At 39.2% G+C, this 24909-nt stretch overlaps 1 protein-coding gene across 2 annotated transcripts in view; it reads left to right on the top strand.

Annotated features, from left to right (window-relative positions):
* CUL3 (cullin 3) overlaps window positions 1-24909 on the top strand; it is a 104050-nt gene that overhangs the window by 48172 nt on the left and 30969 nt on the right. For both annotated transcript variants that reach the window (XM_045030373.1, XM_045030374.1), the window contains exons 4-7: window positions 11988-12148; window positions 13711-13825; window positions 16231-16459; window positions 19349-19494. In XM_045030373.1, coding sequence (XP_044886308.1) covers window positions 11988-12148; window positions 13711-13825; window positions 16231-16459; window positions 19349-19494 — 651 coding nt within the window. The remainder of the gene's footprint in view (window positions 1-11987; window positions 12149-13710; window positions 13826-16230; window positions 16460-19348; window positions 19495-24909) is intronic.

Genomic DNA, 24909 nt, shown 5'->3' with positions numbered 1-24909 from the left:
GCAGCTTTTGATATATAAAGGAATGTAGAACTTAAATAAATCCTGTGAAACACTTAGTAGTAAGGCATAAGAAGTTGTATTAGTAGCCCAGTTCACCAAAAATCAGGTGCTCAGCAAGGTGATTAAGCAAGAAAGTGCTCTGCGCCTTGGCTAGCATAACCGGTTCAGTTTCATTAGACTGAACTGATATCTTGTGCTGCAGCATGTCAAGAGTGCCAATGGATCCAATAAAATAAAGATGGAGGATCATAGTTTGTTTGAATTAGCTAAAACAAAGTCTTAATTGGTCAATACAGTATTAAAAGTTAAACAGCTTTGAGCTATGGGACTCAGAAGTTCAGAAGTGCTACACTCCATGAGTCTCCAAGTCATGGTGAGCTGAAATATTAAGACCATATAGAAACCCGAAAACCTTTTTGGTTTTATATTATAAAATTTGAGTGAAATTTAGTGTTTGTAAAGATGCAGTACTAACAGCCCTGGAGATTGAAGTCCTTACCTACAGAACTTGTGTAGTCCCAGGAAGATCCAGCTTCCTGATGCAGATTTGTCAGTATACCTTAATTGCGGTGTGAAGGAACCACTGGGAAAAATATAGTGGCTCAGTCTTCATGCAGAGTAAGTATTCCTCTGTGTGCGCCAATGAGAATACCAGTGAGTGGCATTTATTACTGAGTTTGAGTGTGCACTTATCTTCTAACCCAGTGGTTCTCCCAACTTTCAAATTGTTTGGTGTTTCTTAAAGTACGGGTCCCCTTGTAGGGTCTTTCTTGTGGCAACTAGAGTATTTGATTACATGAAATGCAATAGATAAGAGACAAGGTGAATGAGGCTGGTTTAATATGATGGATATGGCTTTTTTTCCTCCTAACAGCTAATATGTATATGTACTTTTTTCCCTTCTCCCTAGTTGTAGTATTTTTAAAGTTTTAATACTGACACTTTCTGGTTGAGTCCACTATGTCAATCCTTCAAGGTCACTTTTCCGTGTGTGTGTGTGTACCTCTTATTTTGGTGTTATCAACAAAGTGTGGTATTGGTTTAAATTACATGCGACAGGCATGAATTACTCTGCTGTTACAAGTCCTAGCCATGCCAGGGACCTCTGTCTTAAGATTGATGAATACACAATTGAAACTTTCCAGGTTGTTGGGGGCAGCCTTTTGTATCAATATCACATGTTTTACTGTTGTGCTGTAAGCAATTGTGTGGATCACGTTGTATTGATCCATAATATTTGGTTGTAATCAGTAACATACATTTGGACATAATCACCTCCATTTAAAAATTGTTCCTATACGTTCCCACTCTCAGGATAAACACACCTGATGCATGAACTTGTAGTCTTCTAGTGTATGTCTACACAGCAGTCGGGAGGTACAAGTAAAACTTGCACAGGCATACCCAAGCTAGCTTTGATTTATGTACCTGGGGCCCCAGATGGGATTGTAGCTGGGTGGCTAGCTGAGCCTGTGCTGGTGCAGCTACAGTTATTTTTAGCAAGCTAGCTCAATGAAAGCTAGCGCAAGTATGCCCAGACATGCTGTCCCAATAACAGTGTAGCTATATCCCTAGGGGAAAAAAGCAGTGTCTGCCGGGTCCATTCACTCCTCTTCCTTCTCACAGGGCTTGACGGATAAAAATGGTAGAGGGCCCACCAGTCTTTCAGTGTTTTGACAGTTGAAAGTACAGAGAGCTTGGAGCACACACAGTCCTCAACATTTTCCTTGCCATTCTCTCCCTCGCCCTCCCATACTTTTTTTTTTCCACTGCCCATTTGGGTGATTTTTTTTTAAGTAGTCAGTCAGAAAAACAAGATGGGTGAGGTGATATCTTTTATTGGACCAACTTCTGTTGATGAGAGAGAGAGAGAGAAGTTTTCGAGCGACGCACAGCTCTTCCTGAGCTATGTAGCTCAAAAGCTTGTTTCTCTCACTAACTGCAGTTGGCCCAGCAAAAGATATTACCCTCACCCACCCTGTCTCTAATACCCTGGGACTGACACAGCTATAACAACACCGCGTACAATCAGTCATTAGGGCAGCTTCCCCTTTCTCTAATGACAGTACTGTTTAACCAATTTTCTTAAGCATTTTTCTTTTTGTTTTTTGGAGTCCATTGAGCCCACAGCTTGCATGACTGAAAAACTGGTTTATAGCTCTGTGCAGTTCAGTCCATTAGGTGCTAATCTTCAGTGTCTGGAAGTCCCATGACTTGTAATGCCAGTCATGATCATTTCACTGTTTCCTTGGCGCCCTCTTCCCCCTCCACCCCCTCTGCTTTCCCCTTAGTATCCTCACTGTTGCAAATCTAGTGCATGAGTGTTTGAGAAATAACATGCTTCAATTGTAAGGGTTGGGTTTTTTGTTTTTGTTTTGTTTGAGTAGGGACTGTTTCTTTATTACAAGTCTGCATTGTGCATAGACCAATGAGGCCCTGATTTATGATTGGTGTTTGTCTAGGTGCTACTGCAATACATACTTCTGGGGGAATTCTACGCCACTGCGCGCGTGCAGAATTCATGCCCCCCTAGAGATTTTTTTTCCCTCTGCAGAATATAGATTCTGCTGGAGAAGTGCTGCAGTTACACCTTTCACTTATCAGGGGCTGCTGTGGCTCCAGAAGAGAGGGCTTTCAAGTTGAAAGTCTGGGTTCCTCACAGTGGGGCCAGGTGAGGAGGCACCAGATGGACACATTGGGGCTTCTGGGGAAATCACAGACTGGGGTTCAGAAGGGCTAGTGATCCCCTAGCAGCCCCACTCTGGGGTGCGGGCTCAGGAACTAGTGGGGTGACAGCATTGAGCCAGGGGCTGAATGGGAGGTAGGTTGCAGGGCCACATGGTGGCAGGGAGATAGAGGGATGCATGGGCACGGGAGCAGATGTATCTGATGGAAGGGAGAGGCTAGGGGTCAGCCGGGGTTTTCCTGGTGGAGGCTCCTCAACTCCCTAACCATCCTTCCCTCCGCCCTTCCAAAAACCTTAGTTCCATACTTCTCCCAGCCACACCCAACAAACCTCCAGGTTCATTCCCAGGCTCCTTCCCTCTCCCTTAGCTCCTCCATTACCGCCGACTCCCCCAAGCCTTTGCACTATTTCAAAGGGGTCATGAAATACATTTCTTTATTGTAGTTTAAATGAATTACTCAAAGTTCTCTGTTAATATGCCTAGTAAGGAAGCTGTCAACAACAACAAAAATTTCCTGAATCTTTGTTTTTGTCTGGTTTTCTTACAGACATACTTGCTGACAGGTATTTTGAAATAAACTGCCAACATAATTGAAACTGGTGTGTTATATTGTGTTATTTTGACAAATAAAATATGCAAAATTTTGCAGAATTTGAAAATATTGTGTGCAGAATTTTATTTTTTTTGTGGGGGGGTGCAGAATTCCCCCAGGAGTAAATACAAATGATGACCAGGTACATGTTCAGTCGTCTTTGTCTTCTCCATCTGAACTTGGTAGGGCTGCTTGAGATTCCTATATATGAGTGAGGCTGGGCTATTTATGTAGTGTGTATATATATTATTATTATTACTGGGGGCATTCTGCGCTAAAAAAATTGCACCAAAATATTAAAAATTCTGTGCACGATATTTTAAAATTCTGCAAATTTTATTTGTCAAAATAACACTACATAATCATGCCAGTTTCAATTATTTTGGTAATTTTATTTCAAAATACCTGTCGGCAAGTATGTCTGTAACAGTACAGATGCGCACAAAAATTCCCCCAGGAGTAGAGTTAAAGAAACCCCTATGACAATGCAGTTCCTGTTTCTCTGCCTCCTTTCGCCTCCCCAAGCCCAGCCAGGGCCCCCCCCAGAGCCCAGCTGTGGGGCCCTCTTGCCCAGGTACCTTCACCCTCCAGAGACCAGCCATGCGTCCCTCCGCCACCCATCTCCCTCCTCCTCCAGAACCCAGGGATCCAGAGGGAGAAGCAGCGTGATGCGCGGTCCAAGGTTTGCATGGATTTTCATGCACACCACCCTCTCCTTCTCTCAGGACATGCTGGGAACTGCAGCTGCCAGGAACCCTCTACTCCTGCTCCCCCTCAGCAATGTCTTCTATGTGTGAGCTGGGCTCTGCCGTGTCCAGTAGCCCATAGTGGTGGCTAGCAGCACTGCAGCCCATTTCTGTGGGGGAAAGGAAATTCTGCCTGCACAACATTAATTTCTGCAAAATTCTGCATTGCACAGTGGCACAGAATTCTCCCAGAAGTAATATATGAGACATTGTTTAATGCCAAAGAAGTAAAGTTGACAATCTGTGTTTAAATCCACTTACTAACCTTGCTTAGAAGTAACCAATATTATTTTACTTTGAGGAAACCTTCAGTGCAGTATTTGGCAGCTCTTAATACTCCAGAGTAGTCGAGTGTTCACTTGTGGCTTACATTTGATTGATTAGCTGCCTCTTTCAGCAGGCTTTTTTTTCCTTACACCAAAGTGAGAACCTAATCGAGAGAAATGAACTACGTAAAAATATATGTTATCAGAAGAAAATAGCTTTGCCTATAGCTGCAGAAATACTGAAGTGTGTACTACATATTTGTCATTTTATTTCACTGAATTATAAGCTTTTACAGTTATACACTTTAAGAAACTATTGAACAAAATCAATATTTTTTTCTTACTTAACATGTAAAAAGAATTGGTCTAATAAAACTTTCAAAAGTCATAGAGCTTTATTTAAAGCCTGTTTTTAAGTACACTTACAATTTCAGATCCTCTTCTGTTATTAAAAGGCCAGTCTATATCTTTCATTTAAAAAAGTTATATTTACCTCCTTTATCAATTTTTTTCCAGATAGCCCTATCTGATAGGAAACTGATGTGTTGGAAAGAAAGCATCCTACCCTATGGATTTGGAGGGCTTGCTATAGATCAGGGGTTCTCAGACTGGGGGTCACGAGGTTATTACATTGGGGATCGCGAGCTGTCAATCTCCACCCCAAACCCCGCTTTGGCGCCAGCATTTATAATGGTGTTCAGTATATTAAAAAGTGTTTTTAATTTATAAGGGGGGGTCGCACTCAGAGGCTTGCTGTTTGAAAGGGGTCACCAGTACAAAAGTTTGAGAGCCACTGCTATAGATTGAGGGGCTCTGCCATGGGAAATGTATGTTACGATCCAACATAATGCCTAAGTGTTGGCTTAAAAATTTAGCACTCCCATATCTTTGCAGTTTTATACTTCTGTTTATTTCATTTGAAAGTACAGTTGATACAGCGTATCCTATTGGTTTAAAATAGGACTGGGAGGAAGGAATGTCCGAGTTTTAATCACAACTCTATGACTTGATCAAGTAACCAGTAGCATCTCTCAGTGATGTTGAGACTTAATTGCTTACTCTTTGAAGATACATAAAGTACTGCGTAATGCTAGGTATTATTATTTGCTCTTATTTTATCCTCTAAAATGAGTCAGAACCAAAAGTAGTAAATATGACTGGCATCTATCATTACACTGTGATGCTCATTATGTCAAAACTTATTGTACGCTTCCCCACACATAAGCACAGGTAAAGTCATAAACAATATCTAAATGGAGCCAAATTGTTGTACCTTGTTTATCTCCAGGTACTATCAGCAGAGATGATTTTGTTCAGTCAAGAAAAGGAGAATGTTTTGTACATTCTAAATTTGGGACATCCCCTATACCATATGCTCTGGCTCACTCTAGTTATTTACCCACTTGCTGCATAATTAGTAAATATTTCTGGATAGCCAAAGTACCCATTGTTGGCATTCTTATTGTTGATGCTTCAGTGAATGCATCACACTTATTAATATACTTTTTATATGTGTTAGTTTTCCTCCATCAAACATGTATAGTTCACCACTACCTAACAATGTGGGTCCCAAGTTCAGCTGCTTCTACTTGGCGTTTCTGATGTTCATGAACTCTTGGTTTTGAAGTGTAGGTTCATTATTTGCTGAACTCAGATTCCCATGGTTGATCAGCAGAAATGCATTTGAACTGCTAGTGAATGAATATCAAGGCATAAACTTAACATATGATAAATTCCTTTGGTTTAAAATGTCCCTTTGAATGGTCAGATGGACAGTGCTACAAACTGAGAATCCTTATTTCTCAAAAAAATCAGGTATGCACAATACCACCATGCTATGCCACCAGTCTGCCTCCAAGGCTCAGGTCTACCCATTTTTTTTTTTCAAACCATATTAGCACCTTAAAAAAAAAGTTTTTAAAAAGGGTGTTCTTATTCAAATGTGCATTGGTTTGGATCCTATGGTAGGCGCTCTTGTGCTCCGTGCTTGCAAGATCAGTGCCAGGTGTTTGCCCTGTGCCTCAAAAGGCATAACAGCTGTGATTCTCCCTCATTTTCCCACTTATCACCCATAGCAGTGAAGTGGAACCTGATAAGTGTCCAACTTGTTAATTAATAGCTATTAAAATTAATTTGTAGTTAAATCTCTGAAAACGCTTCAAAAATCTTCAGAACTCCTCTAATCTATAGATATGCAACTAATACATGCAACCTGGCTGAACTGAATACCAATGAACAATCCTTCCTTTATAGCCTCCTCCCCAGTACAGGGCTCCTCAGCATGGTGGATTTACCAACAAAAAACAGTTCATTCTTGCTTGGATGGTGCTAAAAATGTTTGAAAACCATATATACATAGCTTTGTTATAGAATGACTTACAAAAAGTCTACCTTGTTTACTGCACAGTTTAATTGTTTTGTAATGGATTGAATTTATTAGAATCTTTCTACCAAGTAAGTTTAACGCCTTCCTAGTGTTGTTTTAATGTGAGCTGAAAGCTAAATACATAGGGCCGAAAGTAGCTGGATCGATCAATCTCTTATCTGTTAGCCACTTAAGTGAAGAAAATAAACAAGGATGCCAACTATGGTGATGGTTTTTATCAAATCTACACAATTCCACTAAAAACTGGAGCAAAGATGCCAATTTATTTCATATAAGCCATTGAAATAGCATTGGCTGTTGGTAATTCAGTTTTACTACAAATTTGTTTTTTAAAAATGCCTATGGAGATTATAGATTATTTATTATATAGTAACCACTTGAGCTGCCCTTGGAGACTCTAATGGCTATTGTTTGTAAATACTTGTACTTAACTGCAGAGATCACTTTTTTCTGAAACACTGCATCCAAAGCAATGATGATCAGGAAAAGGTGGAATTAACTAATGTGCAGGTTAGTTTTTTGCAAACTGCAGAAATAATTTCTAATGCAAAAGCCTAAAATAAAATACGAAAGTTTCAAACTTACATACAAGTTGAGAAAAGGAAGTTATAGCTATGTGTAATGTTGGTAAGCTAATATCGCACCTTTTCTTTCCTCTTTTTTGTTTAATTTTACCTCTTTAATGTTAAAGTACAATTTTCAGTTAAGTTAGTAATGTGTATATACATATAGTTTTGTGCATTTTTATACTAATAACCATACCCGGGCAAAGATGTTTATGTAGTGAGTCACATTTATGGTTTCAGTTGCCTGATCTGATATTAAAAACCTTCTGTAAATTATAGGTCTTTGCTAGTTTTGATTTACAGCGGCTTTAAAGTGGAAGAGCATTACGTTGTTTTGTTTTTGTTCTTTTGTTTTGTTTTTTTCTTTAGTTCTGTGTTCCTTGTTCTGTGTTCTTGGCATCAATCTGAGTTTCATGTAGGCCCGTTATATAGTAGTGCGTGGTTCTGTGACCTGTAATTCTGTTTTAAAGGCAGTTTTAGCTCACTTGACATTTCAGTTTCATAATTGAATTTCAGTTGTTTAGCTTTACCATATTTTGTAACGTATGTAAACAAGCTCTTCTTCTTTTCATTTACACACACAGTCTACAACAGCCAATGCCAAATTGCATATAAGCAAAGATTCTCTGTAAATCTGAATAGACAGACAGATTTAAACAATTAAGGGTAGCTTGTGACATTAAGCTGCAGCCTAGCCCAACATTGAGTGGTATGGAATGTATTGCCTTAGTGGAGCTCTAGCAAGTAGAGCATAATGACTGCCAGGACTTTCTAGGAATGCATATTCTGTGCTACTTTTAAAGAGCGTTCTGTGTGTATTACTTCCATGCTGACTGGGGCACAGAACAAGGGCCCGTGGCCTTCATTTCCTTGGCTTAGGTCAGCACTGATTGATAGGCCTGTGAGTTCTGCCCTCTGAATACAGGGGACTCCCATTGTGCATGGTTCATATGCGTGGGGGCAGAGGCTCGTTACTATTTATTTTTTAATATGGTATTTATTATTATCGCAGCACTGCTGCGATCAATGCACTGGACATCAACTTTAGCGGGTCTGGTGAAAATGTGATAAGTTGACAGTTGAGTGTCTCCCGTTGACCAAGCGCGATGTAGATGCTGCTGTAAGTTATGTCGACTTAAGTTACGTAACTTAACTAGTGTAACTTAAATTGACTTGCATGGTTAGCGTAGACATGGCCTCAGAACCCAGGTCTACAGACACAGGCTTGCACGGCTCATGCTACAGCACGAAAAACAGCTGTGTAGACGTTCAGGCTCAGACTGGAGCTTGGGTTCTGAAACCTAGGGAGGGAGGTGGGTTTTAGAGCCTATTTTGCAGCCCAAGCCCAAACATCTATACAGCTGTTTCTAGCGTCAGAGCCTGGCTCTATAGACTTAGACTCTAATACTCGGTGCCTTGGGTTTTAAAATGCAGCGTAGGCAGGCTCATTGTACTAGGAACTATACAAAAAAATGATTGAAGACATTTCCTGCCCCAGAGAACTTATCTTTACTTCCCTCCTTTTTATACCCCTGGAGAGACTGGGAAAGTAGTTGATTTTAGTGTAGGTAACTTGTTTTAGGTTAAATCCATAATCACTTCAGCAACATTCTAGCATATGAATCATTGCCAACCCCAACCTGGCTCCTGGGAGTTTCAGTTATCCTTTCAAGCACTTGCTGCTGCTGTTCCTGGGAAGTAAATGGCGCTCCCTCGTCTACAACCTTTTTGTGTACTACACCTGGGCCACATGGGCTTTAGTCCCACAGTTGTCTCTAATTTTTGAAAGTATAAATAAAAAAAAAAGTAATTTGCCCCCAGTAGGAAGCAAATCTGCAGCTTCAGGAGCAACAGTAGTGCTGTTCTAACTCTGTAGTATCACAGATTCACTGGAGCATCAGGTGCTACTGTTGTAATAGCATCATTAGTACTTGTACCATGGATACTATACAGATTAGTCACTTCCCCGGTTTTAATCTCATCAGTTGAAACAGTATTTAAACTCTGTTCATAAATTTTCTTTGGAGATAGTAATGCCCTTTTTTCCTCAAAGTTGCCTAGAATATTGTTATTTTTTTAATTGCCTCAACTTTGTTGATCTTTTTACAAAAGTACACTTTGTCTTGGTTTTATTCCAGAATCACAATACAAGGACTATAATGTTCTTGTGTGCAAGTCTATAAACAAGCCAGTGAAATAAATAACAGAATGTCTCAAGGTATCAGGAAAATCTGGTTAACGGTAGTATCCTCTAACAACCATCTTCACTGTGTGACATAAGGAGGGTGAATTTGTTAGGCCAGTTGGTAGCAGTCATTGCTTTGAGGCACAATTGTTAAATGATTGATGTAAGTGCGACAGTGCGTGTTTCCCACCTGTTCATGTTTTACTGTTTCATTTCTCTTCATATAGTATCTGTTAGAGCTTCCTCCATGTTAAGTGTGAATTTCCTGAAAAACATGTTATTCTGTCTGAATTGTGGAGTGTAAAATGTTTTTAATGTTCAGTTGTCTTGTAGAGGAAAGTTGGAGTAAAGTGACTTTTCAAAATGTCTACTAAGAATGTCAAAATTATTCTTTTGAGAGTATGGAACTCTTTCCTCCTCAATTTTTACTTGTGGGGAAAGAAGTGTGTAGTGAAATCATAATTTTAATCAGTTGTTTCAATAGAATGAAGCATAAATTTATCAATGGTCTGATTTCCTAGGTATTCATGATACAAGAATTCTGCACTTTAACTCCACGTAAAGTATTTACAATGATCAAGCAGAATATCTAATATGAGTGCAATTAAGTGTTTATATCTCCAATTCAAATACTGACCTTTTTTCCTACAGTGAATTTTTGTATGCACTCTGACATGCATAGCTATAAAAATCTCCATAATTTTTATATTGTACAAGCCAGTAGGAATGAACTAGCACATTTTGAAACTAATGTGCATTAAAATTAATGAATATCCTGAGACCTTAAAAATGTTGGTTTAGCAATCTTTTCAGTAAGTAGCTGATTTGCTATTTGACGTTATGGAGCATGCACTTAAAAATAAAAGCAAAAATTTTACCATCTCACAACAGTACTAGTACAAACCACAAGAACTTCCTCCTCTTGATGGTCTTTTAGTGATGTCACATGCATGGTTTCATTCACCACTATACTGTTAAATGCCAAATAACAATTGCAGTCCCTACCTGACTTATTAACCTCATCCTGTTTACTTATGGAGAGATGAATAGAGATAAAAGAGAGACATACAAATGAAAGGGGAAGGGAAAGTTTATCAGGCACTCTCTTATTTACCATTTTTCCTAATACAAATGTTAGAACACTCAACAAAAAGTGGGATTGCTGATTTTCTTTTGGTCTGTGTGTATAGAGAGTAGGAGCCAAGTTGTTGGTGTCTATCCAGTAATGGGCAGGTGAGCGCTAGAGGAATGGTCTTTAGGCTATATGTAATAGATGGAGTACTGTTTTATGAGGGTTTGTGGCCAATATTTGAAATGTATATTAATTAGCATTGGATATATGAGTTTCTTGGCCAATGCTTCAGGTTGAGGCTAAGCAGATAGATGGAGATGGAATAAGTTTGTTTGTGATGACCTTAAAGAAAAATGTCTTTCTTTTAACAATTGTGTGCAGTGTTGTTGTAGCCATGTTGGGCCCAATATATATGAGAAATGAGGTAGGGGATGTAATATCTTTTATTAGACCATCTTCTGTTGATGGAAGAGACAAGCTTTTGAGCTTCCAGAGCTCTTCTGTAGGTTGCTCACTAGCAGCCTTTGTCCACAAAGGAAATCTTCACAACATCTTCAGAAGTTGAGCTTGAGAACTTAAATGCATAACTCTATGGGGCAGTAAAAATTGTGGTCTCAACAGAGACACTGGTTTTATGACTCATTACAGCAATTTGTAACCTACCAACCTTCCTTTGTCCTCTGACTGTAGAAGTGTTAATTGTCCACTTCATCGTACCTGGTTTGTTGCAACGTGTTAACTGCTCATGCTTAACAAACTGTCTCACCTTTTATTTAGATGTGACACTCTGGTTATCTTTTCCAGATCTGGATGAACTCTGAAGCTTGTCTCTTCCACCAATAGCAGTTGGGCCAATAGAAGATTACACTTCACCCAGCTTGTCTCTTCCTTAAAAAGCAATTTGAAAATTTCATTTCCAGCAGTGTTTTGAATCCATAGATATTTGCTATGGAATTAAAGTTTAAAATAAAGGGTTTTTTTGATTGGGAACTAAGGTTCAGATTTGGAATGTGTGAATTTGTGCATTACTAAGCTTTTTTTCCCCTAGGGGAAACCTAATTAAATTGTTTTGTTCCTTTTAAAAATAGAAAAGGTGGTGCGGGGAGCGACTTCAGATTATATATGGGCATTTCCACATATTATGGCGATTTTCTCCTATAAACAGCTGAATAGCATAAAGGATACAGATTTGTCTTGGACATGTTTTTCTTCATATAATGTCGCCACTAACAATGTCAGCATTGTGTTGCGTAGACTAGCCTTTTTTTATAATCTGTGTAAATAAAGACTTTGAAAGCTAAATACTGAGTTTATAAAGGGTGGCAGTTGGTGTGTGGGAGAGTGTGTGTGTGTGTGTGAGAATGTAATTCAATTATTCAGCTGTTTCCATGCAATTTAAACCATGAACAATCTCTTCAACACATTTTGAATTATACAGTGTATGGAATATAAACTTATATCTACATTTATGTATTTTTTCCTTATAGGACCGTGTATACGTACAACAAAATAATGTGGAGAATGTCTACAACTTGGGGTTAATAATTTTTCGAGATCAAGTTGTACGTTATGGCTGTATAAGAGATCACCTACGGCAGACTCTGTTGGATATGATCGCAAGAGAGCGGAAAGGAGAAGTTGTAGATAGGTATGATGGCTCTGACTGATTACTGTTATATTTAATCTTTAAACAGAGTGGTAAGTAGTATTTACAACATAAAATATGTATAGCTTGCTTGCTTTTCAAACCACCAGTTAGTCTGTAATTCTGATCACAGGTATGTTGGAGAGTTGTTCTTTGAAAGGCTGGGGGAAAAAGGATTTTTTGAGAACTTTTCTCCTGTAAACGTTAAATGCGCATCTCTGGATAACTTAAAAGGTGTACTGCTAAGAAAACTGTTAAATAAATATTTAGTTTAACTACAAAGGTTCAGTGACCTGTTTATTAATATTTTTTCATATTTAGTCCCTGATTTTATTTTTTGTTTTTGTTTCAAATCTTTCCCATTACTTGACTTTGCAGGTTGCTCTAAAGGTTGTGGTTGGGGCAATTCCTTGTGCATTCCTTCTCCTTGTTTCCTCTTTTGCTTGGACACTCCTTGTTTGACCTTTTTGGGGTGGAGGAAGGTTTATTTTTCTCTCCGTTTTACTTTTCCAGAGTTTTAACCTGCCTTTCTCTGTTAATTTCTTCCCTTCTAAATCCATTTCTTACTCTCTTTTACAATTTCATCAGATGCTGATTGCCATGCCACATGCCTGGTGCTACACCTGAAGTAACTCGCAATTTGCAAGTTTTTTGTGCTGCTCCAATTTCAGAGCAGCTGTTGGGTGTGGAGGCATGTAAACTGCATGCTGCTTTAGTTGCAGTAGTGTCACTGGGATTGCCCAACAGGCATTTTATGAAGGGAATAATATTGTCTGTCAGCAGCTGTATATTGTCCCCTAGTGCCACACAGTGGAATTTTTCCCAGCCTGACTAATCCTTTGCACTCTTACGTTATCTTTATTGACATATACTTACCCATGTTTTGACTTGCTGACTCTCTCTTTTGTCAGTAATAAAAAATACTGTATACTTTCACTGGACTAGATCAGTGCTACAACTTTAATTGTGGGACTGTTCTGGGTGAAATAAATTGATCAGTTCACTCCACGTTGGTAGTTTTCAACTTAGCTTCATTTAAAGCAAAAATACTTTTGGCTGTCCATTGTACTGTGGAATTTACTGTCAACAGAAACTGAAATGAATTTCAAAATTGTTTACTGCTCTTGTCAGACTAGTTCCTTTGAAAGTTTATTTTTTTTTAAATAATTTAATGAAATAGAAAATGTAAGACTGTTGCATTTTAAATTACTTATAGTGGACTTGATTCTCTTCCTCCCTCCCCCCCCATTAGTGGTTTTGGATATTAATGAGAGAAACTATCTTAGCAATGTTCTGTACCGTTTCATTAAGAACATAAAAACAGCCTTACCGGGTTAGACTAAAGGTCCATCTAGCCCAGTATCCTGTCTACCGACAGTGGCCAATGCCAGGTGCCCCAGAGGGAGTGGACCTAACAGGCAATGATCAGGTGATCTCTCTCCTGCCGTCCATCTCCATCCTCTGACAAGCAGAGGCTAGGGACACCATTCCTTAACTTATATTCTTCTTTTTGCTCTATCTTAAAAGCATGTATGAATATCTAAATTGTTAACATCTTTTGGCAGAGGTGCAATAAGAAATGCTTGCCAGATGTTAATGATTCTAGGTCTTGAAGGAAGATCAGTCTATGAAGAAGACTTTGAGGCTCCATTTTTGGAGATGTCTGCAGAATTCTTTCAGGTACAGCAATGTTGCTACTTAAATTTGTATTTTAACTATATATAGAATAGAGCTAGTACATTTATAATTATGGTTACGTTTTGTCATGGTAAAGTTAAACAAAATTCACGCAACAGTCATGGGGGAAAATGTATACAAATCAACGTATGGTCACAGCAAGGCCAAAGCCAGAACCCAGCCACCTGGGGCTGACAGCTGGAGCTTCACTGCCCCATGCTGAAGCCGAAGAATTCCCGGAGATCTGTTAAAGTCATGAATCTGTGACCAAATCGTATCCTTATTTATAATTTCCTGAATAGTAGGACAATTGGTAAGAATCAAAGCGCAGTATTCAGTAATCGTAACTTGATAAATAGGGAGGGTGTTTGTGTTTTTGTGTGCGACTATACAATAAACATTTCCAATTAATCTTAAATCAGGATGCTTTATAATGTCAGTACAAAAGTGAAATTATCTGGGAAACTGCCTTATGAGCGTGATTAAGTGTATTGCAGAATTTTTAATTTCACGGGCTCTAATTGCATAAAATAAAAGAAGAATAATGAAATCTTCCTAAATAGCCTTTTGAGGGTGGCCCTGAATAGTGGATTAAGAAAGTTTTTAACAAATTTCATAGCAAAAAATTGAGTTGGGGGAAAAATGCCATTTGTTAAAAATGGTTGAGATTCAGTCCTGCCCTCATGTTCATGGGGATGAGTTTCCGTATCCTGCAAAATTACTTGAAATCAGCAAGCATGTTCAGTATGATTTTAAAAAAGTTACACAGCAGTATGTACCTGTGTGTGATTAGTATTTAGGAGTCCAAAATAGTCCAGAAAAATTCCTATACTTGAGTTTCCCTAATCTGAGGGAACTAAGATGAGTCGCTAACAAATGTCAGAATCAAAAATGTTACTTCATTTGTGAACTGCAGCATGGTCTACGTGAGCTGACTTAAAAAAAAAAAAAAAGCGCCAAAAATAATTCTGGAAAGGAGGCTAGAGAGCCTTAGTTAAATATTAGGTAATTTGTTAAAGAAAAATTATCAATGCAGGATTTCTAACTTATCCATCTTAACTTTAAAAAAAAAAAAGAGAGAGAGAGAGACGAAGAAAAAATTAGAGATGGACAGTTTTCAAGAAAGAGAAACTGTCCATCTCTAACTTGTAAGAATTTTTTATTTGAAAAATTTGACAAAATAATAGATTAAAAAAAGTGAAGAACTTTCTTTCAAAAGGGTTCTGGTAAAATTCCTTACTAGAGGCTATTAAAGAAATTTCTCAGCTGTGAAAGAGAGAAAGTTATGTCTTTATTTTAAAATCTTTTTGAAACAGAAAGAGGGGAAGGAATAAATAGCTAATTCTCAGTGTGTCTGAGTTGAATAAGGAGTGCTTAAGTCAGTGGTTCTCAACCTATTTACCACTGTGGTAAATATGCAGGTCTCTGTGTTATATGGGCTGCATCCACACAATATATATACTACCTATATGGCCCTGAGTATGTCGCATGGTCTGCAGCTGTGCGCTGATTAGGCTGTGTGTTAAGAACCACTGTATTGCTATCTGTTTTTCTCACTTCCAGATAGTTAAAATTTGCTGACAGAAATTTAGGTTAGTCAATTCCAAAAAAATTGAACTCCAAAAAAAGACCTATATTAATAAAAATAAGCAATTTCAGCATCATAATGGCAGATACTTTACCTGGAACCTATGGTAAATTTTATGTTGGAAGACTAAATTGAAATAATCCAGTGGAACAATTTGATTCCAATTCTTGTTTTCCGTATGAGTTCTAAATACCTCAGAGTAACTGTGCACCACTGATTGGAGATGTTTGTTTCATGTGCATTTGTAGTGATTTAAAGATGTTGGACTGTGTAATATGAGAAACAAAAGTATAATATTGACCAATAGGGATTAAAAAAATTTGATATGAAATAGTAGACCCTTCAGTGAAATTAGCTGGAATAATAAAGGCTGTGAATCCTCACATTTCAAATTTATCGCCAGTGGGAATTAAACAGAAATTTCCATCTTTCCTCTTTTTCCCCATGGTATTGTACTGTACAGCTAGGTACACTGTATTAGGGGTTTTATGCCTTCCTCTGGATCATATGACCATGGCTACTATTGGAAATTGGACACTGTATTTGCCATGCCAAGAGAAACCAGTGTTCTTATTGTGCTCACAGAGGCATGAGCTTAACCCTGGGTATGTGAGTAGGCCCTTTGACCTCACACACTTTGAGTTAAGTACATTCATAAATCTTTGTAGGATCATAGGTATAGTGATTTCACATGTTTGTCATTTTTCTATTTGATATGGGCCTATTTATAAATGATGTGATTAATACAGAATAAATTTCATAGTACTTTCCCATTTTAAAAGTATCTCAAGTATTAATTTGTTTTTGGTTTTTATCACAGATGGAAAGTCAGAAATTTTTAGCTGAAAATAGTGCTTCAGTATATATAAAGAAAGTAGAAGCTAGAATTAATGAAGAAATAGAACGGGTGATGCACTGCCTTGATAAATCAACAGAAGAGCCAATTGTGAAAGTTGTTGAAAGGGAGCTTATATCCAAACACATGAAGACTATAGTGGAAATGGAGAACTCTGGGCTTGTTCATATGCTGAAAAATGGGAAGACAGAAGGTAAGACTACATCGCACTGGAAGCAAAAATGCCTGGAATGCTGCTGATATTCTTGTGACACTTTTATAACCTTGCTTTTAAGTCTCAATATGGGTTCTCTTTACACCTTAATTTTGATGTTCCTATGGAAGCCTAAAATCCCCACTAGTTCTATGTTAAACGTATCTGAGAAAGTTGCTACAACTTTAAATGCATCTTAAGTAAATTAGGTCACAGTCACCTCAGGGCAGAGACTGTACCATACCTGTCATATATTTTTGCTTAATGTCAAACGTTCTGCCTCTCAGTGAAATAAAAAAGAGTCTTTGGCAAAAGAATGAATGCATTATACTATCATATGTCTCCTACCTTTTGTGAACCACTGTAATGCCAACCTGCCACTCTTCCAATGCATTGTTCTCAAAATGTGTGTTTCTGTGGAGTGTCAGAAATGTTCCAGAGATTAATTTTGGCCAACAGACCACAGTTTGAGAAGCGCTGGAGTAAGCCATTCACTTAAGAGTAGACTTGCATGATGAATTCATTGAGGGAAGAGACTAAAAACTGAACTGCAGAGAATTGTCTCAGTTCTGTTAATAATAATAATAATAATTAATAATTAAAAAAACACACAATTTTTCCTCTCCTCAAGATAGCAATTTAAGAGGTGAACATGAGACATGGAGTGATTGGTTATAATTTCCTCCAGCAAGAGAGGCCTTGAGCCTTCAGGACAGCAAAGAGGTGAGCGTAGTGGCTCTAATAGTATTCAGTACATATTCACTCATCCTCAGTCTTCAAAGTAGTAGTGCATCCAGGAATTGATACATTTCAAAAGGGTGTGAGGTAACTAAAACTCTGACTTCAGAATTGTATCTTAAAAGAAAAGCGAGTAAAAGTAACATACTCACAGACCGCTCACAGTGGAAACAGAACTTCAGTCATGTGACTAAAGCACCATTTTAAAGTAGAGAAACTTGTAAAAATAAGGAGAGTGAAGAGAAAATGAAAAAAGAAGGCAATCAAGTAAGTCAGTCAAATGCAGAGGCTCATGTTAAGGAAGAATATTAGTCACACAAGCTCTGTATCGGTTTCCTCATCAGTTTAAAAATATCTCATTTTATAACTCAACAGGGTTTTGAGTTTACATTAATGTAGGGCTTTTCAGAGAAAAAATGGCATAGAAGTGCTAAGTAATGTATCACTATTTCTGTGCAATAAATTGTACAACAGTGTTCATATCACAACAGCAGGAACAGGAAGATAACTGAGCTGTCTCTTATGTAAATGGTCTCTTGTTCCCAAAGCAACTTCAGAAACATGAGGAAGTCAGATGGAAGGTAACACTAGTCAGTGACAGAGAACCAAGGTGTAGTGTACAAAGTTATTAGCTGTGAGGAAAGAGAAAATGTTCATCTTATTTAAAGAGGAGGTGACAGGACTATGCTTAATGGGTTATGGGTATAAAGTATAAAGTAAAGTGACTCTGAGGTTTCCAACTGGTGAGACGAGTAGTTGAATGGTCAGGGAAGGATTATATGGAAAGTTATCTTCAGCTTTGGAGGCACATCTAGTCTGAGATAACTAGGCATTCAAAACTATATGAGAGACAGCTCAAAGTAAGACTGGATAGAAAGGAAATATTTGTGGATGAAGTATTATGTTAGAAAATCGTCTACATAACAATGGGGACTGAACTTAGGGGAACAAGATGTCAAGAGTGTGTGGGGGGAGGAATCTGGAACAGATACCAAAAACATGACACCAACAGAGAGGAGGAGAAAGGAAAATAAGGAGATATTGAAAGAGCAGTTGGTTTGTAAGAGGAGAGCCAACAGAAAGCTAAAGATGGAAGATTAATCAGCAGCATCAAAGGCAAAGAAGAAAGGGACAGAGAATCCATATTAATTTAATAGGAGGAGTTCCAGAGCTAGAGAATAGGAAGTCAAAGAAGTGCAAGTAGATAGCAAATACTAAGATTTTTGAGGCTGAGATGAGCAGGAAAAGGAGATGGTAGTGAGTGAAGAGAGTGAGAAAGGCAAGTGGGATAAGTGAAGATCTTTTTCAAGATAAGAGCATGCGGGAATGCAGAAGACACTAAAAGTGGGAGAGCCATTAAAGATAAGTGGGGTAGATAGGAACAAAATAGGGAGCTGGTGGTGGCAGAACAAGCACAGATTCCATGAGATAGGCCTGGGTTAGAGGCAAGCAATAGAAAAGACCTCTGACACAGTTACAGAGGATGATGATGGTTCTAGAGGAAAGTGTGTGTGTGTGTGTGTGTGTGTGTGAAAAGTATTATATAACGTAACTCCCCCACCACACACACACACACGCTCTTCCAGTTCTACACACAAACCCCTGGACCAAAGAAGGACAGGGATAAAGGGGCTCAAGACAAGAATTGAGGCAAGGGCTGAAAATAGTTACTGCAAATAAGAAATTTAAGATTTTTACGTTATTGACAAACAAATGTAAAATGATGAATTTGGGTCTGTTTTAGCTAAAAATAACTCATATTTGCTTTGGGAATTTAACACATTTTAGCAATTTTAAGTGAAAACTAGAAAGTCATTTAATTAGCCTCTTTCTATTTTAATTTTTTAAATATTCTCTCATATCCTTAAATAAGGTGTTTGATCTTTGGGATGGTGAATTTGAAGACTACATTGTTGAACAAAATTTACAGCACATCCCCACTAATAAATGTCTCATCGTCTAGAGAAATTGAAGCTGTATTGTTTTGTTCTGTTAGCAGATTTTTTTTTATTGGAGAGGCTGTTCTATGTGAATCTTCTGAGACAGAACTTGTCCTCTTCATACCTATTTTGCTTGTCTAATGAATAAGATGCATGCAGATATGGTACATGTTGGCTGTAGTGCACAATATTTCACTGTTTTTGTTTTCAGACCTTGCTTGCATGTACAAGTTATTTAGCCGTGTGCCGAATGGCCTGAAGACAATGTGTGAATGTATGAGTTCGTACCTGAGGGAGCAAGGTAAAGCTCTAGTATCTGAAGAGGGAGAAGGAAAGAACCCAGTTGACTATATTCAGGTAGATAAAACTTCTCATTGTCGTCTTTTCAGGTTTTTTTATTTGTTTCACAGGGTAGCAAAGATGTTTGAGCAATGCCATATATATATATGGGGGTTAAACCTCCAAACTGATGCAAAAAGAGTTAGTAATAACCTAAAATTATAAAGGTATCATTTTATTACTAACCTGTCTATGGTGAACTTTGGGAAATATTTTCAATTACTTTCATACGCATGGTGCTTGGAGAATAATAGCTTTTATGTTTGTTTTTATTTGCTTATTTTATCAAATGAAATATATTCAGGCTAATTAAAGAAATTCCTAGGAAATCTCTGCATTTCTCCCAACAAGTGACAGGCATTAAAAGTTTCTAGGAGAATACTTCCTCTTGACCGGAAATCTGTACTTAGCAGTTCAGGGTGTAATGATTAGGAGTTGTAGGCGAATGAATATGCCACATAGATGGATGTACACTTTTTTTAGGCCACAACTTTATTAACTTTAACACTGAGGAGAGAGATAGTATGCACCCATGCCCTGCTCCTCCATACTAGGAGTGTAAAGTTACAAAGCTCCCACCATAAAACCAGTACCTAGGGGTAGACCCCTTGTAGGTCTCCTGCTAGGACTTGTGCCAGAAACTGCTTTGCCTTCCCCTACATAAATGGGGAACAGGTGGCCAAGGGGGTGACCTTAGTACATTGACTTCAGATCTCCCTTTCTCATATAGATGCAGAGTCCATCAGCTAAATCTCAGGTCTCCTTTATCTCAGGAGCTGGTAGTCTTCACCTTATCCTTGCTGGACACCAGCCATAAATTGCAAAACCTAAACAGTCTTACCTTTCCTAATATTAAACATTCACGTTCTATATCTTAAAACTCAACTGTGTCACTGCTGGTATGACTACATTGCAATTGGGAGTGTGATTGCAGCATGTGTAGGTTTACCTAAACTAGATCAAAGCTGGCTTGAGTAACGACAGCAGTGAAACTATGGCAGCAGGGGCAACTGCACAGGCCAGCCCCACCCACCCAGGACTCTGGCTATATGCTAGGGCAGCAGCTGCATGAGTATTAAACCTCAGAGTTATGAACACCTCAGGAATGGAGGTGGTCCATAACTCTGAAATGTTCATAACTCTGGACAAAACATTATGGTGGTGATTTTTCAAAAGTTTACAACTGAACATTGACTTAATACAGCTTTGAAACTTTACTGTGCAGAAGAAAAATGCTGCTTTTAACCATCTTAATTTAAATGAAACAAGCAGTTTCTTTGCCTTGTCAAATCTTTTTTTAAACTTTCCCTTTATTTTTTAGTAGTTTACATTGAACACAGTACTGTACTATAATTGCCCCGTGTGTGTGTGTGTGTGTTTCTGCTGCTGCCCAGTTGCGTACTTCTGGTTAGAAATGAGGGGTGTGGTTGACCTGTCAGTTCATAATTGTGCCATGGTTTAACTGCTATTATTATTCCAGTTAGCTTTGATCTAGTTAGATGGAAGCTAGCTCAACTATGTCTACATGTGTTGCATTCACACCTCCCGATTGCAGCATAGACAGACCCTATGATGATGTGAGGAAGGTCGAACCTCCCCTCCCCCCCCCCAGACCTCTGTCAGTTTGGTCCTGTGGGAAAAATTCCTTCCTGGTCCCAAAACAGATGATCGGTCTGACCGCAGCATCCTAAAAACACAACTCCTAAAGCAACATCCTAAAAATTCAGCAGAGACTAGGGGAAGGGTTGTAGGATAGGCAAGTGGGAAGAGGAGGTTTTGGGAAGTAAGTGTAAATATCTCCTAGCCAATGGGAAGGTGGCAGATCTGAATGGGCATATGGGCAGTCCCTCACTCTTGCCATGCATGCGCTCTCACTTCCACTTCCACCCAAAATACCTCTTCCAGGCAGTGTTGCATGCCCTATTGAGTGTGGGGACAGAGGGAGGCAATTGCAGAGGCTCTGAAATGCAGCTTTGTAATGTCTGTTTTACTTTAATACTCTACTGCTTTATGGGATGTTTGAAAGAGGGACCTGAATATTAGTAATAGTAATTTTTATCTTGTGTAGAGTTTTTGGTGGTAGTTTTTAATTGTGTATTACGAACTGTATATTGTATGCTACTGTAGAATGCAACAACCATCCAACGGGTGTCTTCTCAAAAAGCAGGACACATCCTCCTTGTTAAGGGATGAGATACCGTTTTTTCCCCTGAAGCTAAAGGAAAGTGATGTGTAGCACCTGGTTTATCAAGGGCACACAAGTTGAGCCAGGAGCCTATTGTCAGCCTTTCCTCTCTTTTTTCCTTTCTTCATAGAGGAAAAAACCTTAGTTTTAAACCCACACAAAGAATTCTGGAAATGTTCTTATTAAAATTGATTTATTTTTCTTCTATAAGCACTCATTTATATTTTTAAGGAAAACCTGTAGTTGGGGCAATATTGATTTACTTCTTACCCCATGCTTTCTCTGGTGAAAACTGTTGTTTGTTCCTTAAACTCGTAAATTTGTGGGTGTATGGAGAGGATGCTCATTTGCAAATGTCTTGTACTGAATCTAAATGCAAACATTTAGTGTAATTTCCTAATTATCATCGCTATCTTAATGTTTTATCTATCAACATGGAATCAAATGACCATATTACTAGTTACTAGTTAAAAGAAGCCATTTGAGTATAAAAATATTAACTAATTAATTCCACAATTAATATTATGTGGCAATGCTTAAGCAACTTCTTTACCAGACTCAGACAAGAACCACTTCTCAAAGGATTAAGAAGAAAACACCTTCTTTGATGACCAGATGAGTTTTAAAACTCTTAAGAATCGTTTTATGTTAAAAAGCAAAAGAAAACATCTATTTTAAAAAATCTGAAAGACTTTAAAATTCTCCTATTAACCCCAGTTGTTGTGTATTCCTGGAAAGGAGACATAAGCGAACCTGGATAGACAGAGAAAATAGCATGATTTACTTTGAATTCAAGACTCTTCATAGTCATTAACTTGCCTGTCTCAAAACCACTCTTTAAATTAAATTGATGGATTTATAAGAAACATGCTATTTCATGTAACTCTTGACTGGCTACTTCTAAGTAACTTAATTAAATACTTTCTTCAGTTTCATAGGAATTAGTTTATAATGGGCAAAGGTAGGTTACAGAAGAGATTATAACTGAAGTTGCTAGTTTTGTTTTTGCTTTTCTGTCTTTTCCTTTATTAATACGTATTCATAATTAGTAGTGAGTAGCTCTTTCGTCTTTGATTGTAGTGTCTCCTATGGCATGGGAACAACTTCATGTGACTAAAACAGTGGGTGTCACATCCCTGGTTGGCATTAAGAGAAACAGTCAAGATTTGTCTTACCATTTCTTTCTGTAGACTATGTACTTTCTTTGTAATTTTGAGGCTAAAATTACTTGGGGTATGTCTACATTATGAAATTAGGTCAATTTAATAGAAGTTTGATACAGTTTGATACAGATACAGTTGATTGTGTGTGTCCCACTAAGCGCATTAAGTCGGCGGTGTGCGTCCACAGTACCGAGGCTAGCGTTGACTTTCGGAGTGTTGCACTATGTTAGCTATCCCACAGTTCCCGCAGTCTCCGCCACCCATTGGAATTCTGGGTTGAGCTCCCAATGCCTGATGGGGCAAAAACATTGTCGCGGGTGGTTCTGGGTACATGTCGTCAAGCCCCCCTCCTTCCATCCCTCCCTCCCTCCATGAAAGCAATGGCAAAAAATCGTTTCTTGCCTTTTTTCCTGGGTTACTTGTGCAGACGACATACCGCTGCAAGCATGGAGCCTGCTCAGCTCATTGTCACCGTATGTCTCCTGGGTGCTGCTGGCAGACGCGGTACTGCAGTGCTACACAGCAGCATGCCTTGCCTTGCGTTGCAGACGGCAGATGGTACAATACAACTGCTAGCTGTCGTCGTTGTCCCGTGGGTGCTCCTGACCGACCTCGGTTAGGTTGGTCGGTGGCGCCTGGGCAGACATGGTGCTCCTGGCCAGCCTTGGTGAGGTCGGTCGGGGGCGCCTGGACAAAAATGGGAATGACTCCAAGTCATTCTCTTCTTTAAGTTTCGTCTAACGGAGATTCAGTCCTGCCTGGAATATCATGCCAGCTGGAGGCTTCTGCCTCAGGCTGCTCTCCCAGTCGGCAGCACTGCGCAGTCACGCCTACCTCATGCTTCCAAGGCTCATGAAGCCTGGACAGTAGTAAGGAGCAGTTCAACTATAGGCTGAGCAAGTGCATAATGGTGGTAGGATGTGCCTTTAGACATTTAAAAGCTCGCTGATGCAGTTTACTGACTCGGTTAGACCTCAGCTAAACTAATATTCCCATCGTTATTACTGCTTGCTGTGTGCTCCACAATATCTGTGAGAGTAATGGGGATATGTTTATGGCGGGGTGGGAGGTTGAGGCAAATCGCCTGGCCCCTGATTACGCGCAGCCAGACACCAGGGTGGTTAGAAGAGCACAGCAGGGCGCGCTGTGCATCAGAGAAGCTTTGAAAACCAGTTTCATGACTGGCCAGGCTATGGTGTGAAAGTTCTGTTTTTGTTTCTCCTTGATGAAAACCTGCCCCCTTGGTTCACTCTACTTCCCTGTAAGCCAACCGCCCTCTCTTCCTCTTTATTGAGGCAATAAAGTCATTGTTTTTTCAAATTCATGCTTTCTATATTAATTGGTCACACAAATGGGGGGATAACTGCCAAGGTAGCCCGGGAGGGGGTGGGGAAGGAGGGAAACACAGGGGTGGGGTAGTTGTAGGGGCACCCCCTAGAATGGCATGTAGCTCATCATAGAAGCGGCATGTCTGGGGCTCTGACCCAGAGCGGCCGTTTGCCTCTCTGGTTCTTTGGTAGGTGTCACGCAGCACTGCTGCGGGTCCCTGTTATAACCTCTATCCTTCGTGCCCCTGGAGATTTTTTCAAATATTCCAGCATTTCATCTTTTGGAACAGAGTTTGGATAGCACGGATTTGTCTTCCCATACAGCGATCAGATGCAGTACCTCCTGTTCGGTCCATGCTGGAACTCTTTTGCGATTCTGGGACTCCATGGTCACCTGTGCTGATGAGCACTGCATGGTCACCTGTGCTCAAAAGTTCGTGGAGCTTTTCCAGTCTACCTGGCCAGTGCATCTGAGTTGAGAGTGCTGTCCAGAGCGGTCACAATGGAGCACTCTGGGATAGCTCCCAGAGGCCAATACCGTTGAATTGCATCCACCCTACCCCAAATTTGACCCAGGAGGGTCGATTTCCACGCTAATCCCCTTGTCGGGGAGGAGTACAGAAATCGATTTTAATAGCCCTTTAAGTCAACAAAAATGGCTTCATCATGTAGACGGACGCAGGGTTAGATTGACCTAACACTGCTAAATTCAACCTAAACTCGTAGTGTAGACCAGGGCTTGGTGCTTGACACTTTA

Source organism: Mauremys mutica, chromosome 9 (assembly GCF_020497125.1).
Source record: "Mauremys mutica isolate MM-2020 ecotype Southern chromosome 9, ASM2049712v1, whole genome shotgun sequence".
NCBI classification, from domain to species: domain Eukaryota; kingdom Metazoa; phylum Chordata; order Testudines; family Geoemydidae; genus Mauremys; species Mauremys mutica.
This window is presented reverse-complemented; position numbering and strand designations above follow the sequence as displayed.